Source organism: Quercus suber, unplaced genomic scaffold, assembly GCF_002906115.3.
Source record: "Quercus suber isolate HL8 unplaced genomic scaffold, Cork oak 2.0 scaffold_24, whole genome shotgun sequence".
Lineage (NCBI taxonomy): Eukaryota > Viridiplantae > Streptophyta > Magnoliopsida > Fagales > Fagaceae > Quercus > Quercus suber.
The window spans coordinates 320062-332544 of NW_027069489.1; the positions used below are offsets into that span (position 1 = coordinate 320062).

A 12483-nucleotide genomic window follows, 5' to 3' on the forward strand; every position below is an offset into this window, starting at 1 on the left:
AATTTATTTGTTGTTAATGTTATCTATCCAGTTTAACAAAAAATAAAAAAGAAAAGAAAAGAAAAAACAATCACTCAATAAAGATTTCGAGTGATTTTGGTTATAGTTTTTGAGAAATGTTAATAGATGTCCTAAGGAGTATTCATTTAGAAACTATTTTTAGAAACATTTTATAGTAAAATGATAAATCAATTAATTTTTCTAATAGTTTTTTATATTTTTCATGATAGTGTTAAAACTTTCTTAATATGATTTATTAACAATTTCCATAAAGACACCGATTAATATGATCCATAATTTGCATTTTGTCTAAACTTTATTTCAAATAATCTAATTTTTAACTTTTTGATAATAAGTTTAATTTTTAATTATTTGTTTTATAATATACAAATAAGCTATTGAAAATAAATTATTTTCAAACAACACTTAGGTAGGCCTTTACATTTACGCGCGACATCAAGGAGAGGTTTTTTTAAAATGTCAAAAAAAAAAAAAAAAAAAATCTTATAAGCCAATCCCAAATAAACGCTAAGAATTCTCTCTCAATTTACAAAAAGCTAGAGCTCCAAATATTTCACCCAGAGCTTACCCAAAGTCAACCTGTAATAGGTAAATGATTCAAAATCCTACAACAAGTAGAGTATGTGGTACTTAAATTAAAATACGAAAACGATTCTCAAAAAAAAAAAAAAAAATTAATTAATTAAATAAATTAAAATTAAAATTAAAATACGAAAACTAAAATGGAACAGAACACCTAACAAACTTTGGGAAATGAAGCAAATTCAAATAGGATACTGCACTAGTGAGGAGAATAGAAATGGGTCCAATTTGTATAGCAAAAAACTAATAAACGAGTGGTTCGGTAAACAAGTAACGAAATGCGGTTAAGGTTGGTTGCAAAATATATATATATATATATATTATTGGTGATAATTTACTAATTATAAGGGAGGAGTGATATTTGAAATCCTAGTTTTTTTGAAAATATTGGAAGTTGTAAACCAATTACACAATATCAAGTTTAGGAGATATTTGTCCATTGAAATTAAATTCTATAAGGATGCGGTATAAAACTGAAGCTTTATATCCTCTAATTCAGTATGTCAATTCATCTATCACATATTATCACATATTAAGGAGTATGCATAATCATAATCAACTTGATTCCAGTCCTATGGAGCAAAAGGAGAAAAGATTTCCCAAAAAAAGAAATTTTTTTTTTTATTAAGTTACTGCACCAACGATTATTCATATATATTGCTTGAAGAAGGCTGCACTACTGACAAGACAAAAGAGAACAAGATTTCCATAATCTAAGTGGACTCCAAAGCCAATTTGTATGCTTTTTCAGTTAGAGGAAGCAAGGTTCTTATTTCAAGGCAGGCAAGAGAAACTACAATGACATAAAATTCGGAAACAAACCTCCAAGGACCACCTTCCATAGGGTTCAAAACCAAAAGGTAAGGTGTAAAATCAGAAAAAGCGTGAATCATACCAAGATCTCAAGCATGCAAGATGAAAAAGATGTTTGCAGTGTAGCCTTTTAGACTTGGCCATAGGTTCCTGTAATTAGCCGAGTTCAACATTGAGGCATGAATAATACTAACTAAAAGGTAAACAGTAAAAGACCAAATCACACCCGACAGATGGCACATTGATCATCATAAGCTTTTCTCAATTTGATGAATCCTTTAATACGCTTGAACATAGCCTGCTGGTCAAACACCTGTCTACAACTTTCTTGAAAACTCATTGAATACTATAATGCCTACGATTCTGCACCTAGCTAGCGACCTCTAAGAAATCCCTTATGAAATTGCCTTGCAGATGTCACTATTAGAAGCTAAAAAAGTCAAAAACTTTATATCTGAATCTCTGAATTTTTTTGATTTAATTGTGGAGTAAATAAACGAAAATTTGAGAATGAATAAGCAAATGAACGGACCTGATTCGATCTATGATCATATTGCTTTTTCTTCGGTGGGGGTTTCTGCAATTTTCACCAGCATCACTTTTTTGTGCGAGAGAGAGAGAGAGAGTGTTTTTTTTTTGGGTAAACGAAAAGAGAGAGAGAGAGAGAGAGGGACTTATTGATAATTCAAAAAACTGAAATTTACACAATTTCGCAATCAATAACTGAATTCCAAAAAAAAAAAGTTCACTGTATTCTTCTAGAATTCCAAAAAAGAGTTTTATGATTTTATCTTGAAGACCTGGTTGATTTTGGCAAAACGGAGTCGGGTCGGGTCGGATCCTAGCCGTCGTCGTCGTCGTAGTGGGCCTTGGTTTTGGGCTTCCGGTACTTCTCTTCGACGAGCTTGGCCTTGTAGAGGGCATCGTGGGCGAGCTTCCTGATGTTCGGAACGTCGTAGTTTTGAGCTATGTATATTCCACACACCGTCCCTACTATGAACGAAAAGCTACTCTTTATGATACCCATCTTCCCAAAATCAAAAACAAAATCTGGGTTTTTTCGATTTTGATTAAAAAAAAAAAAAGAAGAAGGGATTTTTGTGTTGTGGAGGTTGAAGAAGAAAGAAGAAGTAAGAAAGACTCTGGAAACATGAGCTGAGCGGAATGGGTGCTATAGTGTGGTGAACTGGACTAGAATATTATAGTATATAGGGCCCATGGGCGCAGGCCCAGCCCAGATTTTTTTTTCTTCTAAAAACTTTGTAATTTGTTTTTTTAATTAAAATTTATTACTAAATATGTATTTCATGTATAATTTATTACCACTGTGCATGATGTACCCAGCAGGGCCAGCACTCTAGCTTTGACTATGTTTACTTTTTAATTTCAGTGAATTGATGTGACTGTGATAAGAGTTCATGTTGCCGTAACAAAATATGCACCTTTTTTTTTTCTTCAAAAAAGGTAGGCCCACACAGATACGAAAATAGGATTCATACCTGAAGGGGGCTAAAGCTTAAAACTAAAAAAAAACTTATGAAAATAAAAACTAATATCTATTTCATATTCAACAAAATACTACATACAAAATAAATATTTTTTAAACATTTCATATTATAAAACACATCAATAAAGTATAACATACAAATAAGTGTTTTTTATTTTGTCCGCGATTTTGTTCAGTCATATTTATTTTTTAATTTTTTTTTTATAGTTAAAGGGCATGAATTTTATTTATTTATTTATTTTCTTGTAGGTCAATATCTAAATATTTTAAATGAGGAGAGACAAAAATATATATATATATATAAAAAGAGCAAATCTTAATTTTTTTTTACTATTTTTTTTTAATTTATAATTTTTGTTGGGGGGGGGGGGGCAATGGCCCCCTCTGCCCCAACGTGGGTCCGCCCCTGGCCCACACCATTTCTTACAAAATTTTATGTTCACGGTTGAAGAGAAAAAATTGAGAATTTATGTAAAAGTATCAGACATAGCTAGTTACAATTAGTCAATATGATAAAAATTTTATGTGAACGATAAAAAAAAATGATGAATTTATATAAAAGTGATATACAATCAGCTACTTATAATTAGTCACATAGGATAATTATAAAAAATAGTGTAATAAAATTTGTGATATTAAAATAACTGTTTGTATGAATAAAAATAAAATAAAAATCCATGTGGTATCTATGCAAGCTTGGATTTTAATAATGAAATTTGTTGGTAAAAGAAGTATAGGTCCTTAGGTATGCTACTGTGAGATAATCAAGTAAAAATCAAATCATACACAGGAAGGAGGATTATTTGATTGGGGAATATATCCCTAGAATTAGAAAGGGTAAGATCTAATAAAAGATGCCAAATGCTGAGTTGGTTAGCAGCATTGAAGGTTTTGGCACAAACTTTGGCTCAAGTTTTTTGAAGTATTTGAATCAATTCCATCACTGGATCCTACCCTCAAGAGAAATAGCAATGATCTTAAATGGTTCATTATCTTTATCAATTCTAAAATAAAATTCATTAATTTCTTAAATTCCATTTTTGAATTTACTATTTTACAGTTTTGATGGTGCATCTCTCTGTTCTTAAATAGATGCAAGCGGTCCCATGAAAAAGAGAAAGAGTTTTTTTTTTTTTTTTTTTTGAGAAAGTAGGAGAAAGATTTGAATGCCATTTAAAAATAAAAATTAAATAGAGATCCAAATTGCTCAATTTGATGCCAAAGAGATCCATTTTAGAATCAAAACACAATATGTGGGACCGAGCTCTTGAAAACCGAAACTCTAAGCCCAAATCTAAGTCCGAATCCAATAAAGTTCCCAGGCTCCTCCCAATTCCTGAAGGTTCGATTCTATCTCATGTTATGCCTCTTGTACATATGAGAGCATATATCCTCTTCATAAAGATAAAGATAAATTCTATATAGATCTTGTACTTATATATATTACATATGGAGGTGGTATTTTAAAGTGTACTTTTTATCCCAAAAACTGTACTACTATATGAGTAGATACATACATGATACATAGTGATCTTATATAATTTATCGTAATGCATAAACTACTTCTGCCTACATCACCAATCGCAAAATCCTATTGCCAACCTCACTCACTGTAAGTCTGTAACCCCAACTCCAACAAATCCCAAATATTTGTGACCAACTATGTATCTTATACAGCAATTGTATTCAATATTCCTCTTATATATAAGAATCATATATAAGAGCCTTTGTTGGGAGAAGCCAAAGCAGCTTCGTTAGCTATCAAAAAAAGCGGCTGATGAAGGATTCAAGAAAATTATCCTTGAAAGAGATGCATTGAATGTCATTGAGCCATTAAGAAACAAAGTAGATGTCTCTCACTGGAGAATTAAAGCAGTCCTGGAGGATATTTTGTTTCTAACCAAATCTTTTGATAATGTATCATTTTCTTTTATATGTAGAGAGGGCAATGTTGCTGCCCACCTTCTAGCCCAATGGGTTGATCTTTTGAACTGGAGTGGGCCAGTTCCCATCTCTAACTTGTCGTCGCTGTTAGCTAAGGCTTTAGATAGAGATGGTTATAGGCCCTCCCTTGCTTGTATATTTTTTGTTTCTTCATATAAATAAAGTATTTGTTCAGCCAAAAAAAAAAAAAAAAAAGACTTGAATTACCAATTGCATCATCTAATTCTATCTAAAATTCAATTTAGTCTTATAACTTCTTATTTATTCACTTAAGTTATATTCTTTTTACTATTATTCAATGTTGTCATTTTGTCTAATTCCGTCACGTTGTGGCAATAGGTGTCTTAAAAATCATGTCATTTTGAATTGTCATTTTGGGACACCTAATAGCAATCCTTCTAACAGAAATGGATGGAAGGGATACATTGAAAACAAATGGAAGTTATAGCATTGAAATAAATAGATCAAAAGTTATAAAACTTAATCAAATTTTGGCCAAAGTAAGTTGGTGCAATTTGTAATTTAGCTTAAGATTTATATGTAACCCTCTTCTTATGAGTTATGATATGAGAACCCCATGTTTATGAGATGCCCACTAAGATATTGTGTTGAATCAATGGAAGCTTTGAGACTTTTGGTTGTATGTATCGCCAATAATAGTAGATTTATGTGAAAAAGAAAGAAAAAAAAAAAGTAAAGATTTATGTGGTTTGCTGTGTTCATGAATGATGTTAAGGAATTTTTTTTTAAGTGGCAAAAAACACTCTTACAAAACCAAACCCCAAAATATAGCCAAAGAATGCTCTATTTCAATATACAAAAGCCAAAGCTCCAATGATTTCATAAAGAACTTCAGCTTACCCAAAGTCAACTTGTAATATGAAAATAATTTGAAATCCTAAACCAAGTTGAGTACGTAGTACTTAATTAAAATACCAAACCACAAATGAACAGAACACCTCCTCCTCCCAAAAAAAAAAAAAAACTTTGGGAAACAAAGTCCAAATCCTAATAGGATGTTATCGAAAGTCTCGGTGCAATCCTTAAAGCATTCACATCAAAAGTCTCAAAAAATTTAGCATTTAGCATCTTAAAAAGCCACTTTATTTATTTTAACAACTTATTTTACAAAACACCTAAAATCAAAAGTTCTATATTGTTTACCACTTCATTTAAATATATTATTATTATTATTATTTCTTTTATTCTTCAATATATTTTTTTTTTTCTCTCTTCCTCTCTATCTCTCTTAATCCAGCAAACTCACATAGACCTGTTCAACCTAGCAAACCCATATCCCTGCCATCTTTTTTTTTTTTTTTTTTCACCAACCACCCATACGCACCTATCTATCCAACAAACTTATACTTTTCCATCTCAACCCAGCAAATCACACCCACACCCGCACCTACACCCACTGCCACCAGCCACCACCAGCCACAGCTACAACAATCACTACCACCGTCACCATCACCCACAATCACCAGACTTTAAAAATCAAATTAAATCCACAATCACCACCCACTGTAAAATTGAAAATTTGAAACCCAAGCCACCACCCAAAACCCACCACAAAACCCAACCCAGCCTCTCCGATGACCACCACCAATCACTAAATTTGACCCACAAAACCCATTGAATCAGATCTCCAAAAAGAATTTAGAATTTAGACATGGCAGCTCATCGGTGCTGATCTCCATGCCGACTAGGATCTACATGCTAATCTCCACATCGATGCTGATTTGGAGCAAAAAAAGAAGAAGAAGAAGAAGAAGAAGAAGAAGAAGAAGAAGAAGAAGCTTGATGTGAGAAAGAGGGAGATGGAGAGGCAGAGAAAAAGAGAGAAAAGGTAGAGAAATCAAAAAGAAAGAGAAACAGAGAAAGGGTAGAGAGAATGAGAGATCAAAGGAAAGAGAGAAAAAAAAAAGCATCTTGCTACAGTGGGTTGCTAGATATGGCAGCTCACTGTAGCTTGGTGTAAAAAATTATAGCATTTGACATGTTTGATGTAGTGTATTTTTTGTGTGTTGAATGTTATTAATAGCATTTTTAGCATTATAGCATGCTTAATGGGAATGCTCTTAAGAAGAATAGAAATGAGTTATTTATGCATTGGGATTTGGGAATTGGCAAAAATTAATAAATAAATGGTTTGATTAGTGAGTGTTAAAATACATTTGTTAAGTTTGAGTTTTTTTGTTGCAATCAATTAACTTATTTTAGAGAGTTGTACAACATTCAGTTAAATAGATATTTGTTTACTTGCTTACTTTTCAATGTAGTGGAACCTACTAGATTCGTCCTTAACGAGCACAATTGAGCACCCATTAACATATTCTACAAACAAATATTCTTTAAATTGAAAGTGACTTAACTCCTTATAAAAAGTAAATTGACTCTATTATAAAATTCAACCTAGACCCTAAATCCACTTGTTAACTACTTTTTATTTTAAGAAAAAAAAAATTCAAGCCATATACTATAATATTCATTATGTAAGATAATGATAGAAAACTTTTATTAAAAAAGAAAAAGAAAAAAAAATTAAGATAGCAAAGAGGAGTGAGAATAAACCACTTCCTATATTAACAATACCAAACACCCAAGGTCTATTTGGTTAGGATATTTGAACAATAATTTTTAGTGTTTAACCACTAAAACCGTAGGCCAAAAAAAAAACACACACACACACATTTGGCTAACATCATCTTTTTTTTTTTTTTTGGCTTTCTAATAATTACCCACTACATTAATTCTTTATAAAAACAATTCGTTGTATTAGCATTTTTCTATTTACTTTTTTAGTAATTCTGTCCGACCCATTATCTTTCTATCAAATCCAATTAACCCGCCAAATCCACCAAGATTCAAATCCACACCATCTCTCTCATTTCCCAAATTCTCAATTATACCCCTCAAAAACCACTATAATCCCCATCCCTATCCTCTCCCGCATATATATACATCATTCATTCATTTCATGAGAGAGAGAGAGAGAGAGAGAGAGAGAGAGAGATGGGCTGGAAAAATGAAAGTGTGAAAGATGTTTTTAGTGATATCAAAGGCCGTAGAGATGGCTTGCTCAAAGCTTTCACTGCTGGTTTGTATCTCTCTCTCTCTCTCTCTCTCTCTCTCTCACTTTTCTGTGTTTTCTTTTTTGTTCAAATGTTGTTTTGAGCGTTATGGCATTGTCATTTTCGCCTCTTCAACGAGAATATGGCGCTTCGTTCTTTCTTTCTTTCAATAGGTTTTCTTTCGTCGTGTATTTACTATTTAGCTTTGAATTGCGAATCAATTACTTCTCTCTCTAACTTTTTTGTGTTTCTTGATTTTTCCCGCTTCTTTCATTTCTTAATTTATTTTTTTAATAGTTTTTATTTTATTGTTGTGAATTTAGGAATAGGAAACAGTTTTTCTTTGTTTTTTTATTTTTTATTTTTTATTTTTTATAATTGTTCGTTTTTGTTTAGTTTCCAGATATTAATTGAACAGCAATGGAAGATTTTATATATATATATATATATATTAATTGAACAGCAATGGAAGATTATATATATATATAAATTAATTTTTTAATAATTAAATTTGGTTGTTTTTGCATTGTGAAAAATGATTATATGAATTGAGATTTGAATATTCTGTTGTATTTTGCAAGAGTTTCTCTTTTTTGAATTTTGTGTGTTTTTTTATTATAAAAAAAAATATGTTTTTCTTGGCTGGGGTTTAATGCTTTGTTTGTTTCTGGAGAAATAGAGATAATGAAGACGAAAGAAAAAAGAATTTAACAGTGTGATTGTTAGTTATAGTTTTAATTTGTAGAAGAAAAATTGAAGAACAATATACGTGAGAAGTAAACTTTTTATAAGTTGATTGTTTTGGCATTGGGAAAATTGTGTATAGGTTTTGACCATTGAGTAAGCTGTGTTTGGTTGTTGAGAAAGCTAACGAAAATGAAAATTTTGTGTCTTGTTTGGTGTTGCTGTGTAAGTTTTGATAATAAAGAAAAGAGCGGTCTCATAACTGTGCATGGATTTTGATTTTCTTTGCGAAAATATAAGAATTAAAGGAGGAATTAAATTTTAAGTAAAGTTAGATAGTGCATTTTATAATTTAGCCTAACGATTATATAACAACCCTCTTCTTATAATATGAGAGCTTCATGATTATGAGATTTACATGCCTATGAGATGCCCATTTGATAGTGACATTGGGTTGAGTTGACAAAAGTTTGATTTTTTTTTTTTGGTTATATTTATTGGCAATAATAGTGGATTTATGTGAAATAGAAATAAATTTTTTTTTAGTGAAGTCAATATGTGTATGGATAGTTTAGCAAAAATTGGGTCCTTACAATCTATAGACTTTGTTATTTTTAATAAGCCACTGCATGTGGTGGAACTTTTACTGGCTTTTGATAAAGTCGAACTGTGAATTTTATCTATCTAGTTTAACCAAAAAAAGAAAAGAAAAAACAATCAATAAAGATTTAAAACAATTTTGGTTATAGTTTTTGAGAATGTTAATGGATGCTCTAAGGAGTATTGATTTATGAATTATTTTTAGAAATTTTTTTTGGGAAAATGATAAAACAATTAATTTTTCTTACAATTTTTTATATTTTCCATGAAAGTTGTGTTAAAATTTTTCTAATGTGGTTTATTAATAATTGCCGTAAAGACACCTGTTAGTATGATTCATAATTTTTTGTATTTTGTCTAAACTTTATTTCAAATAATTTAATTTTAAACTTTTTAAAAATAAGCTAATTTTTAATTATTTGTTTTATATTATGCAAATAAGCCATTGGAAATTATTTCCAAACAACACTTAGATGGGTTTTTACATTTACGAGAGACGTCAAGGAGAGATTTTTTTTAAAGTTAAAAAAATAAAGAAGAAAATCTTACAAGCCAATCCCAAATAAACACTAAGAACTCTCTCTCAATTTACAAAAAGCTAGAGCTCCAAATATTTCACTGAGAGCTTGCACAAAGTCAACCTGTAATAGGTAAATGATTCAAAATCCTAGAACAAGTAGAGTATGTGGTACTTAATTAAAATAGGAAAACTGAAATGGAACAGAACACCTAATAACAAACTTTGGGAAATGAAGCAAATTCAAATAGGATACTACACTAGTGAGGGAGAATAGAAACGGGTCCAATTTGTATTGCAAAAAACTAATAAACAAGTGGTTCGGTAAACAAGTGACGAAATTGGTAACAGAAAGGACCAGCGAGTTTGTGAAGGATCGTCGGCCATAGTTTTGATTGAATCTGCGAGAGGAGAAAGAGAATCTGCGAGAAAAAAAAAAGGGAAGCAGAGAGAGCCTTATAAAAATAAAAAATGCACACTCTCTCTCTCTCTCTGTGGGAAATACGAATTCTTTTATCTTCAAAAAATTGTAGGAGCACACCATTTTCAAAAAAAATTTATGTGAGTAGTAAAAAAAAAAAGTAGTGGGTTTATGTGAAAGTGACAGACAGAACTAGTTATAATTAGTCACATGGGATATAAATTTTATATGAGCGGTGGAAAAAAAAAGTTGTGAGTCTATGTGAAAGTCACAGACAGTTGGCTAGTTACAACCAATCATATATGATAGATATTTTATGTGAGTGCTGGAAAAAGAAGTAGTGGGTCTATGTGAAATAGATAGACAGGTAACTAGTTACAATCAGTCACATAGGTTAGAAATTTTATGTGAGCGGTGAAAAAAAAAAGTAGTGAGTTGATGTGAAAGTGACAGATAGACAACTATGTGGTGGAAAAAAGGGTGATGGGTCTATGTAAAAGTGACAAACAGACAACTATGCAGTGGAAAAAAAAGTGGTGAGTCGATGTGAAAGTGACAGATAGACAACTATGCGGTGAAAAAAATGGTGGTGGGTCTATGTAAAAGTGACAGACAAACAACTATGGGCGGTGGAAAATAAAAGTGGTGGGTCTATGTGAAAGTGACAGACAGACAACTAGGTACAATCAGTCACATAGGATAGAAATTTTATGTGAGTGGTGAAGAAAAATGTGGTGGGTCATACTGACAGCTAGTTACAATCAATTACATAGGATAGTTGTGAAAAATAGTATAGTAAAGGTTATGATCTTAAAATAACTCTTTTGTATAAATAAAATATAATTAAAAACCATGTTCACATGGGATAGAAATTTTATGTGAGCGGTGAACAAAAATGTGGTGGGTCTATATGAAAGTGACATACCGACAGCTAGTTACAATCAATTACATAAGATAGTTGTGAAAAATAGTATAGTAAAGGTTATGATCTTAAAATAACTCTTTTGTATAAATAAAATATAATTAAAAACCATGTGGTCATAGCTTGAATTTTAATACTGAAATTGTTCGTAAAAGAAGTATAGGTCCTTATGTATGCTACTGTGAGATAATCATGTAAAAATCAAATCATACACAGGAAGGAGGATTATCCAATTGGGGAATACATCCCCAGAATTAGAAAGGGTAAGATCTAATAAAAGATGCCAAATGCTGAGTTGGTAAGGAGCATTGAAGGTTTTGGCACAAACTTTGGCTCAAGTTTTTTGAAGTACTCGCATCAATTCCATCATTGGATCCTACCCTTAATAGAAATAGCAACGATCTTAAATGGTTCATTATCTTTATCAATTCTAAAATAAAATTCATTAATTTCTTAAATTCTATTTTTGAATTTACTATTTTATAGTTTTGATAGTTCATCTCTCTCTTCTTAAATAGATGTAAGTGGTCCCATGAAGAGGAGAAAGTTTTTTTTTTTTTATTTTGGGGGGTGGGGGTGGGGGGGGGTGTGGGGAAGTAGGAGAAAGAGTTGAATGCCATTTAAAAGAAAAAAAAGGAATTTGAATAGAGATCTAAATTGCTCAATTTGATGCCAAAGAGATCCATTTTAGAGTCAAAACACAATATGTGGGACCAGGCTATTGAAAACAGAAAATCTAAGCCCAAATCTAAGTCCGAATCCAACAAAGTTCCCAGGCTCCTCCCAATTCCTGAAGGTCCTACCCTATCTCATGTTATACCATCTCGTACACATGAGAGTATATATCCTCTTCATAAAGATAAAGATTTTTTTTTTTTTTTTTTGATAAACTTCAAATTTCATTCAAGATAATGGAACGCGGAGGCAATCATCCATATAAGCAGAGTAAACCACTATGGGAAGATTGTTCTTATGACAACAAAGAGACATTTTACATGCTACTGAGTGCTTTGCTTTGCTGCAGCATTACACTCTTTATTGACCCAAGGGAAACAAACACTACAATTTTTTTTTAAACTTAAAGATACTACTAATAATATTACTGATAGACCAATCAAGTGGGACGTCTTCAGCTGAAAGAGAGTCAAAACATCGCTTTGCATCTCCTTCGATATGAACATGACTCCACTGTTCATGGTTAGCAAGATGCATTGTCAAGAGTAGGGACGGAGTCAAGACTTGTAATTGGGGGGCAACTTTACTACTAGTTGTTTACGGTGGCTTAGCTCCTGAGGTTTTTTTTTTTTTTTTCCCTTGACTTTGATGCATGATGTTGGGTAAGGACAATTATTTTGTTTGAAATTTTTTAGAAGGCCACATTGTTTTTTATGGGTAAAA

At 31.5% G+C, this 12483-nt stretch overlaps 1 protein-coding gene across 1 annotated transcript; it reads right to left on the reverse strand.

The window, feature by feature from the left end:
* Window positions 1-2072: 2072 nt before the first annotated feature.
* On the reverse strand, window positions 2073-2585 carry LOC112020052 (uncharacterized). The gene has a single exon (XM_024052640.2). The coding sequence runs from the start codon at window positions 2441-2443 to the stop codon at window positions 2258-2260; it is 186 nt and encodes a 61-aa protein (XP_023908408.1). The 5' UTR covers window positions 2444-2585; the 3' UTR covers window positions 2073-2257.
* Between the last annotated feature and the right edge of the window lie 9898 nt (window positions 2586-12483).

Bases quoted from the DNA above. Each gene is read 5' to 3' on its own strand.
- LOC112020052 (XM_024052640.2), bottom strand. From the start codon at position 2,443: ATGGGTATCATAAAGAGTAGCTTTTCGTTCATAGTAGGGACGGTGTGT.